Genomic DNA, 27,722 nt, shown 5'->3' with positions numbered 1-27,722 from the left:
AGAAAACTGGGAGGAAAGGCAGCCAAAGGAAGTGTTGGCTTTGAGGATGACCAGTGAAATATACCGGCTGTAGCGCGTGCTACGGGTGGGTGTTGCTATGGTGACCAGTGAGCTGAGATAAGGCGGGGCTTTACCTAGCAGAGACTTATAGATGACCTGGAACTAGTGGGCTTGGTGACGAATATGAAGCGAGGGCCAGCCAACGAGAGCATACAGGTCGCAGTGGTGGGTTGTATATGGGGCTTTGGTGACAAAACGGATGGCACTGTGATAGACTACATCCAGTTTGCTGAGTAGAGTGTTGCAGGCTATTTTGTAAATGAGTGAGTCTGGAAGGAGAGTTTACAGTCTAACCAGACACCAAGGTATTTGTAATTGTCCACATATTCTAGGTCAGAACCGTCCAGAGTAGTGATGCTAGTCGGTCGGTCGGTCAGGTGCGGGCAGCAATCGGTTGAAGAGCAAGCACTTAGTTTGACTAGCATTTAAAAGCAGTTGGAGGCCATGGAAGGAGTGTTGTATGGCGTTGAAGCTCGTTTGGAAATTTGTTAGCACAGTGTCCAAAGAAAGGCCAGATGTATACAGAATGGTGTCGTCTGCGTAGAGGTGGATCAGAGAATCACCAGCAGCAAGAGCGACATCATTGATATATACAGAGAAAAGAGTCGGCCTGAGAATTGAACCCTGTGGCACACCCATAGAGACTGCCAGAGGTCCGGACAACAGGCCCTCCGATTTGACACATGGAACTCTATCTGAGAAGTAGTTGGTAAACCAGGCGAGGCAGTCATTTGAGAAGCCAAGGCTATTGAGTCTGCCGATAAGAATGCGGTGAATGAGTTGAAAGCCTTGGCCAGGTCGACGAAGACAGCTGCAAGTACTGTCTTTTATCGATGGCGGCTATGATATCGCTTAGGACCTTGAGCGTGGCTGAGGTGCACCCATGACCAGCTCGGAAACAGATTGCATAGTGGAGAAGGTCCGGTGGGATGTGGGCAAGTTGCTGCAGGGGGTGCTGAGATGTTGGCCGGGGTAGGGGTAGCCAGGTGGAAAGCATGGCCAGCTGTAGAAAAATGCCTATTGAAATGATCGATTATCATATATTTATCGGTAGTGACAGTGTTTCCTATCCTCAGTGCAGTGAGCAGCTGGGAGGAGGTGCTCTTATTCTCCATGGACTTTAGTGTCCCAAAACTTTTTGGAATTAGTGCTACAGGAAACAAATTTCTGTTTGAAAAAGCTAGCCTTAGCTTTCCTAACTGACTGAATATATTGGTTCCTGACTTCCCTGAAAAGTTGGATATCGCGGGGGCTATTCGATGCTAATGCAGAAGGCCACAGGATGTTTTTGTGTTGATCAAGGGCAGTCAAGTCTGGGAGTGAACCAAGGGCTATATCTGTTCTTAGTTCTACATTTTTTGAATGGGGCATGCTTATTTAAGATGGTGAGGACAGCACTTTTGAAGAGCAACCAGGCATCCTCTACTGACGGGATGAGGTCAGTATCCTTCCAGGATACCCGGGCCAGGTCGATTAGAAAGGCCTGTTCGCTGAAGTGTTTTAGGGAGCGTTTGACAGTGATGAGGGGTGGTCATTTGACCTCGGACTCATTACGCACGCAGGCAATGAGGCAGTGATCGCTGAGATCCTGGTTGAAGACAGCAGAGGTGTATTTAGAGGGAAAGTTGGTCAGGATGATATCTAAGAGGGTGCCCATGGTTACGGCTTTAGGGTTGTACCTGGTAGGTTCCTTGATAATTTGTGTGAGATTGAAGGCATCTAGCTTAGATTGTAGGACGGCTGGGGGGTTATGCATGTCCCAGTTTAGGTCACCTAACAGTACGAACTCTGAAGATAGATGGGGGGTGATCAATTCACATATGGTGTCCAGGGCACAGCTGGGGGCTGAGGGGGGGTCTATAGCAAGCGGCAACGGTGAGAGACTTGTTTCTGGAAAGGTGGATTTTTAAAAGTAGAAGCTCAAATTTTTTGGGCACAGACCTGGATAGTATGACAGAACTCTGCAGGCTATCTCTGCAGCAGATTGCAACACCGCCCCTTTTGGCCGTTCTATCTTGTCGGAAAATGTTATCGTTAGGGATGGACATTTCAGGATTTTTGGTGGCCTTCCTAAGCCAGGATTCAGACATGGCTATGACATCCGTGTTGGTGGAGTGTGCTAAAGCAGTGAATAAAACACATTTTGGGAGGAGGCTTCTAATGTTAACATGCATTAAACCAAGGCTTTTATGATTACAGAAGTCAACAAATGAGAGCGCCTGAGGAATAGGAGTGATGCTGGGGGCTGCAGAGCCTGGGTTAACCTCTACATCACCAGAGGAACAGAGGAGGAGTAGGATACGGGTGCGGCTAAAGGCTATAAGAATTGGTCGTCTAGTGCATTCGGAACAGAGTGTAAAAGGAGCAGGTTTCTGGGCGCGGAAGAATAGATTCAAGGCATAATGTACAGACAAGGGTATGGTAGGATGTGAGGTCAGTGGAGGTAAAGCTAGGCATTGAGTGACGATGAGAGAGATTTTGTCTCTAGAAGCACCATTTAAGCCAGGTGAGGTCACTGTATGTGTGGGGGGTGGAACAAAAGGGCTAGCTAAGGCATATTGAGCAGGGCTGGAGGCTCACAGTGAAATAAGACAATAATCACTAACCAAAACAGCAATAGACAAGGCATATTGACATTGGGGAGAGGCATGTGTAGCCGAGTGATCATAGGGTCCAGTGAGTAGCTAGGCGAGCTGGAGACACGGCGATTCAGACAGCTAGCAGGCCGGGGCTAGCAGATGGGTGTCAGGGGGACGTCGCAACGGGCGAGCCTGTTGAAACACCCTCGAACAGCTACGTCGGCAGACCATTCGTGATGGATCGGCAGGGCTCCGTGTCGGCAGCAAAGGGTCCAGGCCAATTGGCAAAAGAGGTATTGAAGCCCAGGAAATGTCTGATGGATCTCTTCGGCTAGCCGGGAGATGGGCCTAGCTCGAGGTTAGCTCCAGGCTAACTGGTGCTTGCTTCGGGACATGCGATGATCCGGTGTAAAGGTTTAGAGCTTGCGATAGGAATCCGGAGATGTGATAGAGAAAAATCTGTCCGATATGCTCAGGGTTGATATTGCTCTGTGCAGACTGGCAGGAATTGACCAGGCTGAGGCTGGCTGATGTCCTAGTTAATAGTGATGACCGCTAGCAGGTCTAATTGACTACTAGCTAGTAGCTAGTTAGCTGGCTAGCTACTGATGGGGGTTCCGGTTCTAAAGTATAAAAAACAGCAGATCCATAACACATTGGGTGAGGCGGGTTGCAGGAGAGTATGTTGAAATTGAGATTAAAAATATATACGAAATATATACTTAGAAAACGATATATACACGGGACAAGACAAAGACGTCTGACTGCTACGCCATATTGGAAGAGAAAAATAAATACACATATTAGTCTCTGACTAATATGTGTATTATAAATTATTACCTCTCCCCTCCTCACAGTTTGTGCCCCAGAAGAGTCTCCTGCGCTTCATGCTTTACATTGCAGTAGGGATGGAGTATCTGAGTTCGAAGGGGTTTCTGCACAGGGACCTGGCTGCACGCAACTGCATGTGAGTCCACCAGGGGATGCCATTCGGTCAGTGTATACACATGGGAGCCCCACATAAGGCCTCCTTGTTCAAAGGAAGACTGCATCTGCCCACACCATTTGTATTCAGCTTGGACTTACTATGAGATGGACGCAACCAACAATTTCAATGAGGATGGATAAGGGTGTTCAAGGACATAGTATAAAGCCATAGATATTAGAATTGTGGGATGGATGGATACAGTTGTTGGAAACTCAATTGAAACAAAGCAAGCCATAATGAGTAGGCCTACAGATGATCATGAATTAGTGAACATGTTTTCTTTGTTGCTGTAAGTATATGTATGAAAAGTGTATAATAGTATAGTTGAAAAGTATAGTTGACTACCTGTCATAATTGGTGTGTGTGTGTGTGTGTGTGTGTGTGTGTGTGTGTGTGTGTGTGTGTGTGTGTGTGTGTGTGTGTGTGTGTGTGTGTGTGTGTGTGTGTGTGTGTCTGCTTGCCTGCATACGTGTCTGCTTGCCTGCATACGTGTGTGCCTGCCTGCATACGTGTGTGACTTTCCTAGGTTGGGGGATGACTTGCGTGTGTTTGTGTGGCTGACTCTCCAAGAAGATATACAGCAACAAATACTACAGGCAGACAGTGATCGTCCACACGCCGGTCAAGTGGATGGACATAGAGAGCCTATTAGAGTCCATCTTTACCAGCAATAGTGTCGTGGTAAGTCACACCTGACTCGGATGACTAAGAGATCACTGGCATGACATCTGACTGACTCATAAGGAGTCCCAGGAGTTTTTCCTGACCATGTGACCTGTCCATGAAAAGGCCTGACTAATTCGCTAGCAGAGGCTGATCATAATGAATGCATGTTTATAACTGGCTGTTATGTCAATTCATGTTTAAATTGAAGAAAGTGTGTGTGTATTCGTGCGTGTGTCTGTCCCTCTACTACAGTGGTCATTTGGGGTCACGAATTGGGAGATAGTATCGAGGGAAAGGACACCGTATCCTGGAGTCCACAACTATACATTTTTACATTTTAGTCATTTAGCAGACGCTCTTATCCAGAGCGACTTACAAATTGGTGCATTCACCTTATAATATCCAGTGGAACAACCACTTTACAATAGTGCATCTAAATCTTTTAAGGGGGGGGGTTAGAAGGATTACTTTATCCTATCCCAGGTATTCCTTGAAGAGGTGGGGTTTCAGGTGTCTCCGGAAGGTGGTGATTGACTCCGCTGTCCTGGCGTCGTGAGGGAGCTTGTTCCACCATTGGGGTGCCAGAGCAGCGAACAGTTTTGACTGGGCTGAGCGGGAACTGTGCTTCCTCAGAGGTAGGGAGGCGAGCAGGCCAGAGGTGGATGAACGGAGTGCCCTCGTTTGGGTGTAGGGCCTGATCAGAGCCTGAAGGTACGGAGGTGCCGTTCCCCTCACAGCTCCGTAGGCAAGCACCATGGTCTTGTAGCGGATGCGAGCTTCGACTGGAAGCCAGTGGAGAGAGCGGAGGAGCGGGGTGACGTGAGAGAACTTGGGAAGGTTGAACACCAGACGGGCTGCGGCGTTCTGGATGAGTTGTAGGGGTTTAATGGCACAGGCAGGGAGCCCAGCCAACAGCGAGTTGCAATAATCCAGACGGGAGATGACAAGTGCCTGGATTAGGACCTGCGCCGCTTCCTGTGTGAGGCAGGGTCGTACTCTGCGAATGTTGTAGAGCATGAACCTACAGGATCGGGTCACCGCCTTGATGTTGGTGGAGAACGACAGGGTGTTGTCCAGGGTCACGCCAAGGCTCTTAGCACTCTGGGAGGAGGACACAATGGAGTTGTCAACCGTGATGGCGAGATCATGGAACGGGCAGTCCTTCCCCGGGAGGAAGAGCAGCTCCGTCTTGCCGAGGTTCAGCTTGAGGTGGTGATCCGTCATCCACACTGATATGTCTGCCAGACATGCAGAGATGCGATTCGCCACCTGGTTGTCAGAAGGGGGAAAGGAGAAGATTAATTGTGTGTCATCTGCATAGCAATGATATGAGAGACCATGTGAGGATATGACAGAGCCAAGTGACTTGGTGTATAGCGAGAATAGGAGTGGGCCAAGAACAGAGCCCTGGGGGACACCAGTGGTGAGAGCACGTGGTGCGGAGACAGATTCTCGCCACGCCACCTGGTAGGAGCGACCTGTCAGGTAGGACGCAATCCAAGCGTGCGCGGTGCCGGAGATGCCCAGCTCGGAGAGGGTGGAGAGGAGGATCTGATGGTTCACGGTATCAAAGGCAGCAGATAAGTCTAGAAGGATGAGAGCAGAGGAGAGAGAGTTAGCTTTAGCAGTGCGGAGAGCCTCCGTGACACAGAGAAGAGCAGTCTCAGTTGAATGCCCAGTCTTGAAACCTGACTGATTAGGATCAAGAAGGTCATTCTGAGAGAGATAGCAAGAGAGCTGGCCAAGGACGGCGCGTTCAAGAGTTTTGGAGAGAAAGGAAAGAAGGGATACTGGTCTGTAGTTGTTGACATCGGAGGGATCGAGTGTAGGTTTTTTCAGAAGGGGTGCAACTCTCGCTCTCTTGAAGACGGAAGGGACGTAGCCAGCGGTCAAGGATGAGTTGATGAGCGAGGTGAGGTAGGGGAGAAGGTCTCCGGAAATGGTCTGGAGAAGAGACGAGGGGATAGGGTCAAGTGGGCAGGTTGTTGGGCGGCCGGCCGTCACAAGACGCGAGATTTCATCTGGAGAGAGAGGGGAGAAAGAGGTCAAAGCACAGGGTAGGGCAGTGTGAGCAGGACCAGCAGTGTCGTTTGACTTAGCAAACGAGGATCGGATGTCGTCAACCTTCTTTTCAAAATGGTTGACGAAGTCATCCGCAGAGAGGGAGGAGGGGGGGGGGGGGGGAGGAGGATTCAGGAGGGAGGAGAAGGTAGCAAAGAGCTTCCTAGGGTTAGAGGCAGATGCTTGGAGTTTAGAGTGGTAGAAAGTGGCTTTAGCAGCAGAGACAGAAGAGGAAAATGTAGAGAGGAGGGAGTGAAAGGATGCCAGGTCCGCAGGGAGGCGAGTTTTCCTCCATTTCCGCTCGGCTGCACCGGAGCCCTGTTCACGGAGCAGGAGGGGAGGACCGAGCCGGCCTGGAGGATAGGGGACAGAGGAAATCAAAGGATGCAGAGAGGGAGGAGAGGAGGGTTGAGGAGGCAGAATCAGGAGTTAGGTTGGAGAAGGTTTGAGCAGAGGGAAGAGATGATAGGATGGAAGAGGAGAGAGTAGCGGGAGAGAGAGAGCGAAGGTTGGGACGGCGCAATACCATCCGAGTAGGGGGAGAGTGAGAAGTGTTGGATGAGAGCGAGAGGGAAAAGGATATAAGGTAGTGGTCGGAGACTTGGAGGGGAGTTGCAATGAGATTAGTGGAAGAACAGCATCTAGTAAAGATGAGGTCAAGCGTATTGCCTGCCTTGTGAGTAGGAGGGGAAGGTGAGAGGGTGAGGTCGAAAGAGGAGAGGAGTGGAAAGAAGGAGGCAGAGAGGAATGAGTCGAAGGTAGACGTGGGGAGGTTAAAGTCACCCAGAACTGTGAGAGGTGAGCCATCCTCAGGAAAGGAACTTATCAAGGCGTCAAGCTCATTGATGAACTCTCCAAGGGAACCTGGAGGGCGATAAATGATAAGGATGTTAAGCTTGAAAGGGCTGGTAACTGTGACAGCATGGAATTCAAATGAGGAGATAGACAGATGGGTCAGGGGAGAAAGAGAGAATGTCCACTTGGGAGAGATGAGGATTCCAGTGCCACCACCCCGCTGGCTCGATGCTCTAGGGGTATGCGAGAACACGTAGTCAGACGAGGAGAGAGCAGTAGGAGTAGCAGTGTTATCTGTGGTAATCCATGTTTCCGTCAGCGCCAGGAAGTCTAGGGACTGGAGGGTAGCATAGGCTGAGATGAACTCAGCCTTGTTGGCCGCAGACTGGCATTTCCAGAGGCTGCCGGAGACCTGGAACTCCACGTGGGTCGTGCGCGCTGGGACCACCAGGTTAGAGTGGCAGCGGCCACGCGGTGTGGAGCGTTTGTATGGCCTGTGCAGAGGAGAGAGAACAGGGATAGACAGACACATAGTAGACAAGCTACAGAAGAGGCTACGCTAATGCAAATGAGATTGGAATGACAAGTGGACTACACGTCTCGAATGTTCAGGAAGTTAAGCTTACGTTGCAAAAATGTTATTGACTAAAATGATACAGTACTGCTGGCTGGTGGAGTAGGCTAGCTAGCAGTGGCTGCGTTGTTGACTTTGAACGTGTAGCTGGCTAGGTAACCTCGGTAGTTTCAGTACTACACCTTGTCATGATACAAAGCTATGAGCTCCTGGAGATGCTGAACACTGGACACAGACTCAAACCACCTGAGTCTGATAAGAAACTGTGAGTCCTCACTTTATTCTAGTCTAGTAGTGTGACATCACATGTTATGGAATCACATGTTATGTTGTGTAGCTCAGTGCATGTTCACAACAGCTGATGCTAGTTTTGTGACCATAGATACTGTAGCCATTAGCCACTGTTTGCAATTGAATGTGTGAGTGCAATAATTCATTGAGAACTATGATTTATATTTCAAGAAATATGAACATACGTTAACATATTTTTGCACCAACGTTCACCCATAATTTGCTGTATTTAGTGATTCACCCAGTTTTCAGATTCACAAAGAGTTGTTGACAACTTGGGCCCCGTTTGTAAAAAAAAAATAATAATATGTTTTTATGTAACTATGTAACCTTTATTTAACTAGGCAAGTAAGTTAAGAACAAATTCTTATTTACAATGGCGGCTTACCCCGGACGACGCTGGGCCAATTGTGCGCCGCCCTATGGGACTCCCAGTCACAGCCGGATGTGATACAGCCTGGAATCGTATCAGGGACTGTAGTGACGCCTCATGCACTGAGATGCAGTGCCTTAGACCACTGTGTCACTTGGGAGCCCCAAAGTAACGTGCTGCTGGTTTCTCCCCTTAATATTTATTGGCTAGCTTCTGGACCGCCCCTGTAATTCTGCAGCCCTTACTAATTAAATAAACGTGAGCCTTAAGCACAATAGGCTGTAACTGAGTGTTGAACATGTACACATAGGTGACATTGTCTGTGTAATTAATCAGATGTCCCCCCTGCCTCTCTCTCTCCCCTTCTCGATCTCAATCCATCTTCCTTTCCCTCTTTCTGGTACTGTACTGTCTCACTTTTCCTTTGTTCTGTCTCTCTCCATTTCTCTTCTTCTTTCTGCACTATATATCTAGTTATCTCTCTCCCCCCAGGTATGAGGTGATGCTGAGTTTTTGGTACATGGAACTGGGACAGAGGCCTGGTTTCAGGGAGCTTGGGGAGAGGTTGAAAGCCCTTCTGTGTGAGCTGCCACCGCTGGAGGCTAGCCAGGAGGCCCAATACATAAACCAGGGCCTGTAGGCTGCCAATGGGGTGCCAACGAGCACGGAGGACACAGCGGCCTCGATTTTCGACGAGGGCGCGGTAGGGAACGTGTACCTGCCCACCCCTGTGGGTTTGTGGCTAATGCTAAACCTCCACCCAAGAAAGAGGAGGAGGACTCACCCAAGGAAGAGGAGGAGGAGGAAGGATATCTGTTGGGTATTAAAAGTGGATCTGCTGTTAAGACAGTGGATAATGAAAGAGCTGTGGGTGTTTTTATACATCCTTTTCGTGACAGAGAATCTACTCTTTAAATCGTGCTCTGGTGTTTTTGTGTTTCAGTCAGTTTGGTGTTTTATGTTCTGTCAACTACAGTAATCCAAGCGTGTTTGAATGTATTTATTCAATGTGTTAGCTCTGTGGTTAGATATCAGTGCACAAATCAACATAGCAAACATCAATAATTTCAAATCACCTTAACACTTTTATATTTTTTTGACACCACATTTCAAAAAGCAAGTTCTGCAGGCTCTGGTTTTGTCTAATCTTGATTATTGTCCAGTCGTGCGGTCCATTGCTGCAAGGAAAGACCTAGTTAAGCTGCAGCTGGCCCAGAACAGAGCGGCACATTTTGCTCTTCATTGTAATCAGAGGGCTGATATAAATACTATGCATGCCAGTCTCTCTTGGCTAAGAGTTGAGGAGAGACTGACTGCATTACTTCTTCTTTTTATAAATGTGTAAAATCCCAAGTTGTTTGCATAGTCAACTTACACACAGCTCTGACACACCCACTTATCCCACCAGACATGCCACCAGGGGTCTTTTTATAGTCCCCAAATCCAGAACAAATTCAAGAAAGCATACAGTATTATATAGAGCCCTTTTTGCATGGAACGTCCTTCCATCTCATATTGCTCAAATAAACAGCAAACCTGGTTAAAAAAAACAGATAAAGCAACACCTCACGGCACAACGCCTCTCCCCTGTTTGACCTAGATAGTTTGTGTGTATGCATTGATATGTAGTGTGCCCTTTTTTTAAATGTATGTAGTACTGTCCTTGAGCTGTTCTTGTCTATTGATGTTCTGTATTATGTCATTCTGTATTATGTTTCATGTTTTTGTTTTTTGCTTTTGCAGCACCTAATGGGGACCCTAATAAAATATGTACAGTGTATCTGTGCGTGTGTGTGTTGCAGGCAGATTACAACAGCTGGGCATTACTAGCCTAACGACTCACACTAAATTATTCCGCTGCTCTGTCGTTCGCTACATACTTTAGTCTGAGACTGCCATCATTGAAGTCGTTTGTGGTGACGAGGGGCACGAGGAGCGTTGTACAAAACAAAGTCATCAGCGATTGGATTTTCTCTAACCAATCAGAGTATCAAAGCCAATGACGAAATTTCAAACCAACGCTTTACCCACGTGTGTTCTGGCTCTGGCCCAATCCATCGCTTTCTGGACCAATCAGACGGCCCTGAATTCGGTGAAGGGTCGGGGAGGTACTGGGCGGATTCGATTATGCCGCGAGGCACCTGTCTATGGCACTTGACGTGAACAGGTGTCACGACTTCCGCCGAAGTCGGTCCCTCTCCTTGTTCGGGTGGCGTTCGGCGGTCAACGTCACGGGTATTCTAGCCATCACCGCTCCACCTTTCATTTTCCATTTGTTTTGTCTTGTTTTCCTGCACACCTGGTTTACATCTCATAATTTCTATGTGTATTTAGCCCTCTGTTCCCTCCATGTCTGTGTGGGATATTGTTTATTGTCAGGTTGGCACGCTTCCGGCTGGTTTGTGCCGGATTTTGTTTTACACCCGTGCTTTGTGGCAGCCGGTACTTTGTACTGGGTTATTGTACTTTGTGCTGCCTCACTTGTTCTTTGGGCATTTGTTTTTGTGACGCGGTTGCGTTCTGTTCAAATAATTGCCTCAGTAAAGTGCTTTGTCCACTCATCTCTGCTCTCCTGCGCCTGACTTCCATGCACCAGCTTCACCCACCGTTTGACAACAGGCAAAAGCAGTGAGGGAGGAGCACCCTTCTCAATTCGAACAGTAATCTGCGCCTCTAGGTCATGTTATGAACATCTTTTACATAAAATATATGTTTGAATTTTCAAACTAGTTTTCATTAGGAAGGCAGATGAAGCGTTTTTATCAAAAGCAATCACTTTGGCATGTGAAAGCACATAATTCTACTCATTACTCCACGTGCTTAATTATGCCACTTTTGTCACAGGCCTTGAATGGGGCACCTGGCTCACGCCTGGGAGTCAGCCCGTGTCCAAAACGAATGTAACCAACTTTCACCAGGTGTAAAACACACCTTCCTGGGTGCCCGGGATTAATCGAATCCCCTCACTGATATAATGGCGCCGGTGGAGATGGTTCCCGTTTTACGGGCTCTGAACCAATTGTGCTATCGTGTGTGTTTTTTTCGCATTATTTGTAACTTGTTTTGTACATAATGTTTCTCAATGTTGTATGACCGAAAAGAGCTTCTGGATATCAGAACAGTGATTACTCACCTCATACTGAACAAAGATTTTTGGACGAGAAGGATTTACTTTAGACACCGGACAAAGCCCAAATCCACATAATTCGCATGAAGAAGAGACGGTCGGGTCGTAGTTGTGGTGCCTTGTAAGAATCCGACGGCGATTGGGTAACCCGCCTCTACCATCAGTCCTATTAGCCAACGTGCAATCACTGGATAATAAACTGGATGAGCTCCGATCAAGACTATCCTACCAACAGGACATTAAATACTGTAATATCTTGTGTTTCACCGAGTCGTGGCTGAACGATGACATGGATAACATACTGGGTTTTCCGTGCATCGGCAAGATAGAACAACTGCCTCCGGTAAAACAAGGGGTGGTGGTCTGTGTCTATTTGTCAATAACAGCTGGTGCACGAAATCTGACATTAATGAGGTCTCAAGGTTTTGCTTGCCAGAGGTAGAGTATCTCATGATAACCTATAGACCACACTTTTACCAAGAGAGTTTTCATCTATATTTTTCGTAGCTGTCTATTTACCACCACAGACCGATGCCGGCACAAAGACTGCACTCAATGAGCTGTATAAGGCCATAAGCAAACAAGAAAATGCTCATCCAGAGGCGGCGCTCCTAGTGGCTGGGGACTTTAATGCAGGGAAACTTAAATCTGTTTTACCTCATTTCTACCAGCGGGTAGAACCAGAGGAAAAAGAACTCTGGACCACCTTTACTCCACACACAGAGATGAGTACAAAGCTCTCCCTCGCCCTCCATTTGGAAAATCTGACCATAACTCTATCCTCCTGATTCCTGCTTACAAGCAAAAACTAAAGCAGGAAGTACCAGTGACTCGCTCAATACAGAAGTGGTCAGATGACGCAAATGTTAAGCTACAGGACTGGTTTGCTAGCACAGACTGGAATATGTTCTGGGATTCTTCCGATGGCATTGAAGAGTACACCACATCAGTCACTGGCTTCATCAATAAGTGCATCAATGACGTCGTCCCCACAGTGACTGTATGTACATACCCCAACCAGAAGCCATGGATTACAGGCAACATCCACACTGAGCTAAAGGGTAGAGCTGCCGCTTTCAAGGAGCGGGACACTGACCCGTACGCTTATAAGAAATCATGCTATGCACTCAGACGAACCATCAAAAAGGCAAAGCGCCAATACAGGACTAAGATTGAATCGTACTACACCGGCTCCGACGCTTGTCGGATGTGGCAGGGCTTGCAAACTATTATAGACTACAAAGGGAAGCACAGCCGTGAGCTACCCAGTGACACGAGCCTACCAGACGAGCTAAATTACTTCTACGCACGCTTCGAGGCAAGCAACACTGAAGCATGCACGTGAGCACCAGCTGTTCCGGACGACTGTGTGATCAAGCTTTCCGTAGCCGATGTGAGTAAGACCTTTTAAACAGGTCAACATTCACAAGGCCGCAGGGCCAGACGGACTACCAGGACGTGTACTCCAAGCATGCGCTGACCAACTGTCAAGTGTCTTCACTGACATTTTCAACTTGTCCCTGACCGAGTCTGTAATACCAACATGTTTCAAGCAGACCACCACGGTCCCTTTGCCCAAGAACACCAAGGTAACCTGCCTCAATGACTCCCGGCCCGTAGCACTCACATCTGTAGTCATGAAGTGCTTTGATAGGGTTGGTCATGGCTCACAACACCATTATTCCAGAAACCCTAAACCCAGCCCAATTTGCATACGGTCCCAACAGATCCACAGGTGACACAATCTCTATTGCAGAGATAGCAAGAGAGCTGGCCAAGGACGGCGCGTTCAAGAGTTTTGGAGAGAAAGGAAAGAAGGGATACTGGCCTGTAGTTGTTGACATCGGAGGGATCGAGTGTAGGTTTTTTCAGAAGGGGTGCAACTCTCGCTCTCTTGAAGACGGAAGGGACGTAGCCAGCGGTCAAGGATGCGTTGATGAGCGAGGTGAGGTAGGGGAGAAGGTCTCCGGAAATGGTCTGGAGAAGAGAGGAGGGGATAGGGTCAAGTGGGCAGGTTGTTGGGCGGCCGGCCGTCACAAGACGCGAGAGTTCATCTGGAGAGAGAGGGGAGAAAGAGGTCAAAGCACAGGGTAGGGCAGTGTGAGCAGGACCAGCAGTGTCGTTTGACTTAGCAAACGAGGATCGGATGTCGTCAACCTTCTTTTCAAAATGGTTGACGAAGTCATCCGCAGAGAGGGAGGAGGGGGGGGAGGGGGAGGAGGATTAAGGAGGGAGGAGAAGGTAGCAAAGAGCTTCCTAGGGTTAGAGGCAGATGCTTGGAGTTTAGAGTGGTAGAAAGTGGCTTTAGCAGCAGAGACAGAAGAGGAAAATGTAGAGAGGAGGGAGTGAAAGGATGCCAGGTCCGCAGGGAGGCGAGTTTTCCTCCATTTCCGCTCGGCTGCCCGGAGCCCTGTTCTGTGAACTCGCAGTGAGTCGTCGAGCCACGGAGCAGGAGGGGAGGACCGAGCCGGCCTGGAGGATAGGGGACAGAGGAAATCAAAGGATGCAGAGAGGGAGGAGAGGAGGGTTGAGGAGGCAGAATCAGGAGATAGGTTGGAGAAGGTTTGAGCAGAGGGAAGAGATGATAGGATGGAAGAGGAGAGAGTAGCGGGAGAGAGAGAGCGAAGGTTGGGACGGCGCAATACCATCCGAGTAGGGGGAGAGTGAGAAGTGTTGGATGAGAGCGAGAGGGAAAAGGATAGAAGGTAGTGGTCGGAGACTTGGAGGGGAGTTGCAATGAGATTAGTGGAAGAACAGCATCTAGTAAAGATGAGGTCAAGCGTATTGCCTGCCTTGTGAGTAGGGGGGGAAGGTGAGAGGGTGAGGTCGAAAGAGGAGAGGAGTGGAAAGAAGGAGGCAGAGAGGAATGAGTCAAAGGTAGACGTGGGGAGGTTAAAGTCACCCAGAACTGTGAGAGGTGAGCCATCCTCAGGAAAGGAACTTATCAAGGCGTCAAGCTCATTGATGAACTCTCCAAGGGAACCTGGAGGGCGATAAATGATAAGGATGTTAAGCTTGAAAGGGCTGGTAACTGTGACAGCATGGAATTCAAATGAGGAGATAGACAGATGGGTCAGGGGAGAAAGAGAGAATGTCCACTTGGGAGAGATGAGGATTCCAGTGCCACCACCCCGCTGGCTCGATGCTCTAACCTGTGCCCCCGCACTTTGACTCTGTACCGGTACCCCCTGTATATAGCCTCGTTACTGTTATTTTATTGTTGCTCTTAAATCATTTTAAAGGTTTCTATTTTCTTCTTTTTATCTTATTGTTTACGTCAGTTTATTTAGTAAATAGTTTCTTAACACTGGTTACCTGTTGTTTTCGGCACGTGACAAATAACATTTGATTTGATTTTGAGATGTAGACTTATTGCGGAGAAGGAGAAGAAACTAACGTGGTCACGGAGTAGCGTTTGGCCTGAGCAAGGAGTCTGGGTAGCCAGGCAAGGGCATTACTGTTGTGCCACAATGTTTCTCCAACTTGAATGTTTAATTGTTCATAATATGTGAACTTGAATAAAGTTTGATACTTTTTTCTAATGAACATTGTTTTGGTGATTTCTTTGAAACCCATAATTACATAAAATTATTACCTTTTCCTTTTTCCATTGAATTCAAATTTGCATGAAGAAAGAGGGATATTTTGCAACAATACAGTGTATCCATATACTTATGCATATACAAAAGGTGTGTACTTAACTTGATGTGTGTTTTGTCCTATATTTTTATTTAATAAAAAAATTAAACCCAGCCCCCGTCCCCGCAGGAGGCCTTTTGCCTTTTGGTAGATAGTCATTGTAAATAATAATTTGTTCTTATCTGACTTGCCTTGTTAAATAAAGGTTAAACAAGTACAAAATCCCTCATATCTAGGTAGACTTTGAACTACAACTCCCAGCATTCAGAGACATTCTAGATTTGTCCGTAGTGCCACGTCATTTGATGTCACTGCCGCACCTGCGCAGCCATCTTGTACTTTGAGCGAAGAGCGGACACAGAAAGAAAGAAAGAAAAGGAAGAAAATAAACCTGTCAAATCAGACGAAAATAGGAATGTCTGTAAACGTTATATAGCCTCATAACGATTAGACAGCCAAGAAGGACAAGGGGAGTTAGAAAATACGGTGAAAGACATCCAAGTGCCTAGGAAATTGAGACCGACAATCCACATTTGCCTGTGAAAGCGGAGTGAGTGAGAGAGGAGGAAGGAACAGTGAAATCGCCGATAGAAACATATCCCGAACGTCAGTCAAATCATGAATCCAGAATAGTGAGTAGACTACCACCAACACAACCACTGATATATTTTACACTCCCTTTCCTTTTGTAATGTCACATGCATAGATCGAACACGTTATTGTAGTTTTATTGTAGTGGGGCGCGGGCAATTCCATAAATGTGAGTCTCGGTCGTTATTTAACTAACATTCAGCCAACGTCAGCTGATCGCTTGTTCGTGCCACATTGTCAGCTAACGATAGATGGCTAGCTAGCATACGTTTTACATAGAAATAGCTAGCTATAATATAATTGTTGTCAGTATTGTCAATGAACATAACTAGTTAGTCCCTCAAACATCTGTCACTTGTGTGTGGCCCTGAAATGAGAGAACACGCGCATAGATCCCCTGCTCTGTGCGGTAGCGACCGGAGAAATAGGACGTGGTGCTGAAACGTCATACCGGCCCACTAACTTACAGTAGCAAAGCTGTCTTGCTGCCTATGGAGATCTAGCTAACAAACACCAATAATTGCTTTGAGATCGCTTTGTCATTAACAAACACACACCCTCCGTTCTGTGATGGTGCTCTCTTCTTTGTCTCTAACGTTAGTGTGTAACGTTAGCTAGCTAGTTAACTAACGTTATGTTAGGGACAAAACATAGGTTGCTACTTGCTAACTTTACGAGTAGATTGGCTATGTGCCGGGTGATAGCAATTTAGCCAGCATATGCCGTTTCCGTACATAGCAAGCGTATGGACATCGACTTAGAAAGCATAGGTGATTTGTTGTAAAAGCCACTTATCTTCGTGAATGTGGGAGACATCGCCACATCACATCAAAGTCTGCGTTTGGGGAAGAGATTGCCACATACATGCAGCCTGTGTTAGTTTCCATAGCATGGAAGTTCTTTGGCAGAAAAACATGACACATCTCAATTTCAGCAGACACAAGAATAGCTCTGTCATTGCGCCACTTCTGTGCAGTGGAAGTGTGTCACATGCATGTGACCATATTTTGCAGAGAGAGTTCATGTGAAAGTACTACACCATAGTATTTACTTACTCACAAACATTTCGGAGAGTTCCATATTGGTGAATGAGTTCACCGTGTACTGGCTGTGGCCCTGCTAAATGACCTATTTAGAAGTAGTTGCTTGAACACAACTTGATATTGGTCAATCGGTTGGTTGCCTCGGGAGTGTCTTTCCCCACACTTTCTCTCTATTCGCCCTTTAGCCTAGAATTCTAGGCTCTCTGTCCGAAGTGGAAGAAACTGACGCAACATAACATCAGTAGGGCTTATGACTGGAGTTAAGTAGCAACACTGTTCAGTATGTCTAGTCTTTGGTCTAATGCTGGATGCTTTAATTTCAGTGACTACCTGTTCAAGCTCCTCCTTATTGGTGACTCCGGTGTGGGAAAGTCCTGTCTTCTGCTCCGGTTTGCTGTAAGTATAGTTACCGTATGCTATGACTGTACACAGTTATTTAGTAAGTGTCGTGTAGGTGCCTTTTTGTCAAAATGCAGCTTCCGGAATCTGTCTTGACTGTTCTCTCTCTTCTGCCCTCTGTAAACTCCTTCCTTTTCTTCAGGATGACACCTACACAGAGAGCTACATCAGCACCATCGGCGTAGACTTCAAGATCCGCACCATCGAGCTGGACGGCAAGACCATCAAACTGCAGATTGTGAGTCTGACACAATGAACACTGCAACATGCCGCTACCCACACCACCAACTACAATTAAGAAGTGGCTGTTAGGAACGCTTCATTTTAATTAGAAAGCTTAGCCCCGGCTATTGCTATTATCATGAACATTTGAGGGTTTTGCACCGCTCATAGCTGTGATCTATTTTGCACCGCTCGCTTGCGTGTGTGATCTATTATAGTCTAATAGGATGTAATAGGATACTGTTTTGGTAGGAGAAAAGGCTGTACCATTACGAACGGATACATCTGGTAAAACAGGAGGAGCGGCTCCCCCCGCCAACTCCTGATGTTATAAAGGCTTGATTAGATTTGATAAACGGTTCAGTAACCTAGTTATGTTGCTTAGTTTTACGTCCTGTGCTTGCTCTGTAGTTTAACACCTCGCCCTAAGGCTGAACAACAGGCCTGCGATCCAGTTCTGTTCCCACCATGGCTCTTTAGATGCAAGGAGAGGAACTATAGATGTTAGGTGTGGTATTCTAATGTCCATAGATGCTTAACTAGTGCTATTCCAAATGTTTTCAAGACAGGAATGAATGGAACTTGGGTGATGACAGGTGTGTGTGTGTGTTTTTAGTTATTTAAATTAGCCTGTTTCGTTTGTTTGCATTAAACAACTATCTCTCCCCTCCCTCTCTCTTTTGTAATTCTCCACTCCCTCTCTTCCAGTGGGACACTGCTGGTCAGGAGAGGTTCCGCACCATCACCTCCAGTTACTACAGGGGTGCCCACGGCATCATCGTGGTCTACGATGTCACAGATCAGGTGGGTTATTAGTTCAAGGGGGATCTATGCTTAGACCTAAGCTTAATACTCTATTGTGTATTTTTGTAGTCAAATATTGTATTTCCCAAGTTCTTTTGACTTTCAAAAATGTCTAATTGGCATAATTAAAAAAAAAAATCCCCATTAAAAAATCTTTCAGTTTAAGCTAGCATTGGATGCCTCTCAATCCACCGCATCCGCCGATGTCGCACTTCCGCATCTGCGGTGAAAGGTGACACAGAGTTAGAGCGGTGTTTGTCAGACCATGAGAGATCCCGAAAATCAGTCTTCTCACAAAGTCAACTGTATCGTCCGAACGGTTTCGCCCGCAGGCCTTACAAGACTCTTTTGAATGTCTCCCTGTACCTGCTGAAAAATGAATGGAAGTCTATATGGAAACTGTTTAATGCCAAAAACAAGGGGTTAAATAAATGTCCAAAAAATGTATATAAAATGTTTCCTGATCTTTCTTATATCTCTCAGATATAAAACAGACACTTCAGAACAAAGTTCCTTTTTTGGGAGACTATCTGTTGTTCCATGTACTGAATCTGTTATTCAATGCATTTGTATGGGCTAATAGCAGTAAGGCCAAATACAATTTATTGCATTTATTTTTTTGACACTTCAAGGGGTCTTACATTTCAAAATCAAATATCAAAATGATCATTGGTATGACCTTCTTAAAACAATTCCATATAGCTTAGTAGAACCTCCTCCCTCCCCCGGCTTAGACAGGGCTTAGACTCTTATGGGTAAAAATCCCTAAAACTGTCCACTGTTTCTCACATGCCTGTAGGATAGGCAGCCATGCACTGTGTGACTAATCTCATTCTGTCCTGTGTGCTGTAGGAGTCATACAACAACGTGAAGCAGTGGCTGCAGGAGATCGACCGCTACGCCAGCGAGAACGTCAACAAGCTGTTGGTGGGGAACAAGTGTGACCTCACCACCAAGAAAGTGGTGGACTACACAACAGCCAAGGTATGGCTACAGGGGCATTTCTATGATTTGAGGATATAGGGGGCTTACCCCAAAGCCAGAGGGGGAACCCTAATCGAGGGTTCCGGGGGCATCCCCAGGAAGAAAAATTAAATCTCACCTGCTTCATGAATGCATCCATCAGGTGCACTTTGAGATGAACACTAAGAGATTAGATCTACTCAGAATTGTGTTAAAAAAAATAATAATTTAAAGACACATTTTTTTATAATAATGTGGGTGAACAATCCCTTTAAAATAGGGCTTGAAGAAAGTCCTGCAGGGAGGTGTTTCTCCCAAGTGGAAGGGATTTGAAAATATTCACGCTATAACAATGAATTACTCCAAGTCACCTCACCATCAACAAAAATCTAAAGGTGGTTGAGGCTGACATGTTGCGAAAATGTGTCATCTTACTGTATATAGGCAAGATATTTTACGTTTACGAGCTTTTGAGATTCCCCTTGCCATATCTGCATAGCAGCTTGTGCACACAGCTAAAATGACAGAATAATTGAGGTAAGAGACATTTCAGTATTTCCTATTCTCCTTGTTATGACTTACAATCAACATGTCCATGACATAACTTACCTACACGAATGGCTAAAAAATGCATCGCTTCTTGTCATATTTATTTTCGAAGGCACAAGTGCGCATAATAGATTTCAAAGAAGTAGTTACACCAGCAAAACTGTGAGGAAGTGACATACTAAAAGAAGTATGAGGAATAACAGTACTGTTCTTGCTGACAAGCGCACTAATTATCCTATAATATGATATCCCATCATAAGGAATAGATGTTCCATTGACTTACATCAGCTAATGTGAAAGAAAGAAATTCAACAGAAAATCTCTTGAAGACAACATGGCATAGCCTAAATCTTTCCAGGGCTACACCCTACCCAAATGATGTTTATTTGTTTTATTAGAATAAAACGTATACTTTTGGGTTCACAATCTCTTTCTCCATGTGCCATCTTAAAACAAATTTTTGCCCGTTCAGTTACCAGATTGTTAGCTAATAAGGTAACATGACTGAACAAGCTTGTTTGTTACACTACTTGGCCAAAAGTATGTGGACACCTGTTTGTCGAACATTTCATTCAAAAATCGGGGTCGTTAATATGGATTTGATTCCCCCCTTTGCTGCTATAACAGCCTCCACTCTAACAGCCTCCACTCTGGGAAGGTTTTCCACTAGATGTTGGAACATTGCTGTGGGGACTTGGGCGATTAGGCCCGCAGTATGCTTTCCAATTCATCCCAAAGGTGTTCGATGGTGTTAAGATCAGGGCTCTGTGCAGGCCAGTAAAGTTATTCCACACTGATCTCATTTCTGTATGGACCTCACTTTCTGCATGGGGGCGTTGTCCTGCTGAAACAGGAAAGGGCCTTCCCCAAACTGTTGCCACTAAGTTGGAAGCACAGAATCGTCTAGAATGCAATTGAATGCTGTAGCGTTAAGATTTCCTTTCACTGGAACTAAGGGGCCTAGCCCAAACCATGAAAAACAGCCGCAGACCATTATTCTTCCTCCACCAAACTTTACATTTGGCACAATGCATTTGGGCAGGTAGCGTTCGCCTGGCATCCGCCAAACCCAGACTTCCCCGTCGGACTGCCAGATGGTGAAGCGTGATTTGTCACTCCAAAGAACACTGCTCCAGAGTCCAATAGCGGCGACCTTTGCACTACTCCAGCCGACACTTGGCACTGTGCATGGTGATCTTAGGCTTGTGTGTGGCTGCTCGGCCATGGAAACCCATTTCATGAAGCTCCCGACGAACAGTTCTTGTGTTAACGTTGCTTCTAGGGGCAGTTTGGAACTTGGTAGTGAGTGTTGCAACCGAGGACAGACGATTTTTACATGCTACGTTCTTCAGCGTTCCCGTTCTGTGAGCTTGTGTGGCTTACCACTTCGCGGCTGAGCCTTTGTTGCTCTTAGACATTTCCACTTCACAATAACAGCACTTACAGTTGACTGGAGCAGCTCTAGCAGGGCAGAAATTTGACAAACTGACTTGTTGGAAATGTGGCATCCTATGACGGTGCCACGTGAAAGTCACTGAGCTCTTCAGTAAGGCCATTCTACTGTCAATGTTTGTCTATGGAGATTGCATGGCTGTGTACTCTATTTTGTACATGTGGCTGAAATAGCCTAATCCACTAATTTGAATGTGTCTACATACTTTTGTGTATATATGGTGTATCAAACAAATAGGCTTCTCGCAGTCCGCTATTTTATTATATAATATGTTTCTCCCCAATTTCGTGATATCCAATTACGATCTTGTCTCATCGCTGCAACTTCCCAACGGGCTCGGTGGTGTCATGCGTCCTCCGAAACATGACCCGCCAAACCGCGCTTCTTAGCACCCGCCCGCTTAACCCGGAAGCCAGCCACACTGTGTCGGAGGAAACACCGTTCAACTGACGACCCAGGTCAGCCTGCAGGCGCACGGCCCGCCACAAGGAGTCGTTAGAGCGCGATGAGCTAAGTAAAGCCCGGCCAAACCCTCCCCTAACCCGGATGACGCTGGGCCAATTGTGCGCCGCCCTCTGGGACTCCCAGTCAAGGCCGGTTGTGACACAGCCGGGGTCGAACCCAGGTCTGTGGTGACGCCTCAAGCAAAGAAGATATTATTTCCAGTCAAATTTATCATATCGTTTGAATGGTTTGGGCGCACACAGTTTTCAGTAAAGTAATAGCGAAACCATATCCCTATGGCATACTACCTAGCTTGTAAGTTATGGAAACTCATATCAGACATACAGCCTGCAATTTTGAAATTATTCATCCATCAAAAGGTTCTGGGCACTTCACAAAACACACTACATTTCAGGCACAACACAAAACAATTAAGTAGCTAATTTTGTTGTTTTGAGCAGTCGATTTCTCTAGGAAGCTATTTCCTCGTCAATGTGGGAATACAAAATCGAGTTGGCTCCTGTGGTGATCAATAGCGTGATATTGGAGCTTTAACTTATTTACAATTTTCATTCATGCATTTTCAACTCGGACAAAATTACAGACCGTACTTTTCACATTGATACAATTCACAAAATACCTACTTTTTTTTATCCTTTCTGTCCCTCCTTGCAGCATCATATTGCTTTATATTTAATACTGTTTTTTTAATATTTTTTTTCCCCCATGGTCAATACTACAACAGCTGGGCATTACCTTGTATGTTTTTATATCTATGTTTAACCCCTATCTATTCTGTCCCTGTCTGCCGTCTGCAGGAGTTTGCCGACTCCCTGGCCATCCCATTCCTGGAGACCAGTGCCAAGAACGCCACCAACGTGGAGCAGGCCTTCATGACCATGGCTGCTGAGATTAAAAAGAGGATGGGACCCGGGGCCACGGCCGGCGGGGACAAGCCCAACCTGAAGATAGACAGCACCCCGGTTAGGCAGTCTGGCGGGGGATGCTGTTAAACCGGACCCTGTTCTGGATGCTCACCTCCTCCACCTCTCCCTCCACTCTTCACCCCTCAGCCTCCCTCCCATCTCCATCTCCCTTTCTCTTACCCTATGGGAACAGGGTTAAGTGAGGGATGGGTGGTCAGGGAGAGGTTGAGAGAAAGGGATGGAGAGGAGGAGTTGAAGGGCTCGAACTGGGGACTGACTTGAAGACTATCTCCCCTAAAAAAGTGAGTGGGGAAAAATAGTTAGATAGGGGTGAGGGGGGGTTTGAGGACTTTTTGAGGGTTTTTTCTTCATTTTTGCTGAGCGATGAGGCAGGAAGGTAAACAGATATGAGAAAAGATTGGTATTGATTTAGAGGGGAACTGGGTGATAGAAGATTAGGTTTTAGATTCTGGCGAGCGCTTATCTCTCTCCCTCCCTCACACACACACACACACACATTGAAAGTGGGTCGGAGTGATTCTCCCATTCGAGATAGTCACAGGTATGGGTCTCTCTTTCCTTCAGGCTATGTCTTTCATTGCAGCCCAGTGAAAGTCATATAGCAAAATGTAAGTTTAGTGTGCTACAATAGTCATCTGTCTATTGGGCGTATTTTATATGTTGGGGTGCCTTGTAGTCATCTTAAGTCTGTCTACAGCAGAGTGAGTCACGTGCACCGTCTGGTCCACGTTTTATGGCTCAAATGCAATAGTAACACTCATGTATTCATGACTATGCATCCGTTATACAAACTGAATTGGCATTGGAGCAGAAAGCAGACAGTTGTGTGCCACTACCAGCGTACTAACATTCTAGTGAGGCGGTGGTGAGTCATCGATGTTATTAATTGATGGGGATGCCCATTTGTTGTGCTTTCCCCCAACCACCTCCAATCGCTCGCTTTTTCTGCCTCTGAATGAAGGCATCAGCAGACGGGGGGGAGAGAGAGGAGAGACTCATACACTGCAGTCTGTGTGAAGAGGGTATTCTGGGGGTGGTGGGACTTCTCGTAGACCGCGTGCTTTAGGTTGACTCGACACTCCATGCAGAACATGAGAGCTTTTGGTCAAACTTGGAGTCACTCCATTCCCCCTCCCTCCATCCCTCTACATGCAGAATGGAGGATGTAGTGAGAGAAGGGGAGAGAGCAAGACATTTCTGTTTGGTTCTGTAATATATGGTGTTAGTTAGCCCACATCACTCCTCCTGTTAGGATTTCACATATTAAAGAATAAGAATTAAAAAAATAACACATAAATATGTGAGATACGCTTAGGTCATGTTTGAATGTCTTTAAGTTGTCATGACACTAAATATTACCTTTTATAAATCAGCCCTGAATGCTGATTTGCTGACAGCTGTGGAAAATCAGACCGTCTGCCACAGGTTTGACAAAACATTTATTTTTACTGCTCTAATTACGTTGGTATCCAGTTTTATAATAGCAATGAGGCACCTCTGGGGTTTGTGACATGGCCAATATACCACGGCTAAGGGTTGTGTCCAGGGACTCCGTGTTGCGTCTTGCCTAAGAACAGCCCTCGCCGTGGTATATTGGCCATATACCACAACCCCTCGGGCCTTATTCCTTAAATCTACCCAAGGTGGTTCTTCAACACACACACACACAGACAGTACACACACACAGATAACGGGGCTTGACATACTGTAGCACTAGGTTAGGGGCAGGCGTAGATAGCGGCTTGGGCAATGCAACTGATATTCAACAACGAATTAATAGGACATTGCTCTGACACCACAAATTGGCAATATCCTACATTCTGTGTTCATCTTAATAGATTATTATTCATATTGTTTCATAGGTATTATTACAATGATTTTATTTGATATTGTTTTTTTTTTTTGTAGAATTGTTTTTTTTCTAATCAAATTGCTTGAAATGCTGTCAAACTTACGTTATGGGTGGGTGGGTGGGTGGGTGGGTGGGTTAATAACTTACGTTATTGGGTGGGTGGGTGGGTGGGTTAATAACTTACGTTATTGGGTGGTGGGTGGTGGGTGGGTGGGTGGGTTAATAACTTACGTTATTGGGTGGGTGGGTGGGTGGGTGGGTTAATAACTTACGTTATTGGGTGGGTGGGTTAATAACTTACGTTATTGGGTGGGTGGGTGGGTGGGGGGATGTTTTTTTTTTTGGTTGTTGCTAGGTTTGGTCGGGGGAGTTTGTCTATGAAAGCTACTGTTCCCTCCTGTGCCTTACTGGTCTCTTAAAGATACTGACCGCATGCGTAACTTATGTAGCATGTCACTCACCCCACAGGTTCTTTATGCCTTGGCCATGACCGACTTCTCAGACCGTGTTTTCCATTCCCCCCCCCCTTTGTCGTCACGTGTCCCACAGTGCATTTCCTTTATGGTTGTCACGGTTTCATGTCAGTTAGTGTGGTTGTTAAGAAGCGTAGCCAGTGCATCACGGTTTAAATGGCCCAAGATGTCCTGACTGACCTAGCTAATTATGTTCAAGCAGAGTCCCTACTCGGACCGAGGTCTCCGTACTGTACTATGACCACCCGTCAACCCATTACCTCAGAAGCTCTCTCTTTAGATCAGTGCGTGAATAGTGTTCTTCAATGTTCATCATTGTCAACTGCTGGTTCCTGTAGCCTCTATATAGCCGAAGACATTAAGTGTTTGGAAAGTCGGAATGTGTGTCAATGGTTCCGGCTGTCCTGATTTGTCAGCGGCATTCCTATGGAACTATGGAGCCTCACAGGGATGTGGAGAAAACCCTTCAACCCCTGACCTTAACCAACACTGGTGGTTTTTAATTTCATGCGCTGCAGTACAGTGAACAAGGCCTCTAAGCTTTTGTGTTCTAGACAACAAAGACTATTGGCTTTCGTTGATTATTACAACCTCAGTTTTCAACCCCTTTTTTTTTAAATTTCAAGACCGTTTACGACTGTATAAGTAGGCATGGTTACAATCGGACTTCGGGAAGATCTATTCTCTGGCTTTGGTGGGAATTAGGGTGACATGCTGAGAGCCAGGACTAGACCTAAAGACGTGACAGCACTATAGTGGGCCTGTATGTGTGTGGAATTGATACGCAGAAAGTGATATTCTTTTTGTCTTTATGGTTTTCCCTTGTCTTGGTCTTGACAGTCTGAAATCATCCAGTAGTGTGTGTGTGTGTGTGTGTGTGTGTGTGTGTGTGTGTGTGTGTGTGTGTGTGTGTGTGTGTGTGTGTGTGTGTGTGTGTGTGTGTGTGTGTGTGTGTGTGTGTGTGTGTGTGTGTGTGTGTGTGTAACAGTTCTAATCTTGTACCTGTATAGCTATGTAAAGTGCAGACAGAGAGGTTCTTACTTTTACGACAACTATATAAGCAAGTTATGGTCATGCTATTTGGTCATTAAGCCTGGTTCAGGATGTTCCGTTTGGCTTCATTGGATTTGATCATGTTACGTCATCGTGGTCATGTTACGTTCGTAGAGCATGGTCGCGGTCCTAGGTTCTGGTTCATTGGGTTGAAGTGTTCGACTGTGCTTGAGCGTTCGGGGTTAAGAGGGACTGACTGGTCTTGCCATGCAGACCGGGTATGAACTCCCATCAACCTCCTCGTAAAGCCAATCCATTTTATTAAAATTCAACCAATCCAACAATGTCCTTTGTGACCGGTTCCAACTACTCATCGTTGATAATGGAATCTCGCTTGGACTTTGGGAGCATTCCTGGTGTTCCCGGTTGGTCTTCGAGAGAGACTTGAAATTCCTTAGTGCTTAAGGTGGCACGGCCTTGTCCTCCGGGCTCAGCGCTCCAGGTAGTGTGGTATGCTATGCATTCCCCATGCAATTGCAAAGTGCAATTTCAGCCTCTACAAACTGTGATGTCCAATTAATACTGATAAGTTAGTGAGCTCTTGCTGTCCGCAGCATATGGCTACCAACCAGCCTATGGCATTCATGTCTAGAAGAGGGATGTTACAGCAGAATGCAGTATCTGATTATTAAGTGTGAACAGCAGGTTTAGAGAAGGTGTGACTCTTTTTATATGTAGGGTAGTAGATACAGTAGCCATCTTAGCACTTGTATTTTTAGTAGAGCCCTTACAGATAGGGTGGGAAAACTAGGCTAAACCCCGTGACACAATGCAAGACTCAACCGGACTGGATTGTGCTGACTCATTTTATGCTCAGGCAGTTTGGTGTGATGAATTTGAGAACCTGGTAGTAATCAGCTGACTGTCACTGGTAGGAAGGGAGGGAACAGTAGTAAGGAGGTGAGGGGGGGGGGGGGGGGGCGGGTGGAGACAGGGTTGGGGTTTGTGTGTGTAACATTCCGGCTCTCTGAACACAGGCTGGCTTTCTGGCTTTTCCCTCAAATCTTACATGAGCCCTTCTGCGAATGAAACAATTGTTTGAAACTCCACAAACAGACACACGCACACTTGGTCACACGGACATGCTAAAATGGACGTAAAATGGACATTTCACGCCATAACAGCGGGAGTCTCCTTTTGATTTGTTCTGGATGTGCTTTTTCCTTCCAAGACATCTTCATATTCTACTGCTTTTAATATATGAATTGAAAATATACTGTGGTAATATTGTGTCGTCTGGTCCGTCGAAGGATAAGAGGGAGGGGTTTAGGAAATGTGGGTGGGACAACACATGGGGTGTGGAGTTAGGGGTGGGCTCTGGTTGGGAGCTTACTCATGAATGTGATTATGACGGAACTAGAATCTTGCTAGAATCCCTAGAATGTTTTTCCATGTCATTTTCCCACTACTTTGTTGCTCTTCCGTGGCTTAATAAAGGAGCACGCACTGTTCTTTAATACCGAGCATCATGCAGGTCCTCTCCTGGTCGTCGGCACTTTTTTCTTTTCTGTTTTTCGCTTGTCCACTTTGGTGCTCTGTCTCACTGCTGATTTTCATCATGTTTTTTTTTTCTGTACATATTATAAATATATATATAATAAAAAATGATCAATGTCAACAAGGGTAAACTGTCCCTTTATTTCCCCCATGTACTGTGTATTATCAGTGCACCAGCGTTGTTAGGTGTGTGAATGTGTGCGTGTTTATACATACAAGTCCGTGTCAGCTAGTGTGTCTCCTCTGCATGTGGTCGCTCAGTACCCTGAACACATCCAG

General features: G+C 46.2%; 1 protein-coding gene across 1 annotated transcript; it reads left to right on the top strand.

The window, feature by feature from the left end:
• Positions 1 to 15,463: 15,463 nt before the first annotated feature.
• Positions 15,464 to 24,526, top strand: rab1ba (zRAB1B, member RAS oncogene family a). Its single transcript, XM_014155615.3, has 6 exons — positions 15,464 to 15,785; positions 17,111 to 17,183; positions 17,329 to 17,424; positions 18,117 to 18,212; positions 19,065 to 19,196; positions 22,440 to 24,526. The coding sequence occupies exons 1-6, from the start codon at positions 15,772 to 15,774 to the stop codon at positions 22,632 to 22,634; spliced, it is 606 nt and encodes a 201-aa protein (XP_014011090.1). The 5' UTR covers positions 15,464 to 15,771; the 3' UTR covers positions 22,635 to 24,526.
• The last annotated feature ends 3,196 nt before the right edge of the window (positions 24,527 to 27,722 follow it).

Source organism: Salmo salar, chromosome 18 (genome assembly GCF_965601325.2).
Source record: "Salmo salar chromosome 18, fSalSal1, whole genome shotgun sequence".
NCBI classification, from domain to species: domain Eukaryota; kingdom Metazoa; phylum Chordata; class Actinopteri; order Salmoniformes; family Salmonidae; genus Salmo; species Salmo salar.
The sequence above is the reverse complement of the archived record's forward strand: the minus strand, read 5'-3'. Positions and strand labels throughout refer to the sequence as shown.

Excerpts from the sequence above, each read along its gene's own strand:
- rab1ba (XM_014155615.3), top strand. Across the intron at positions 18,213-19,064 it reads TCTACGATGTCACAGATCAG|GAGTCATACAACAACGTGAA; the intron begins GTGGGTTATTAG and ends TGTGTGCTGTAG. Across the intron at positions 19,197-22,439 it reads TGGACTACACAACAGCCAAG|GAGTTTGCCGACTCCCTGGC; the intron begins GTATGGCTACAG and ends TGCCGTCTGCAG.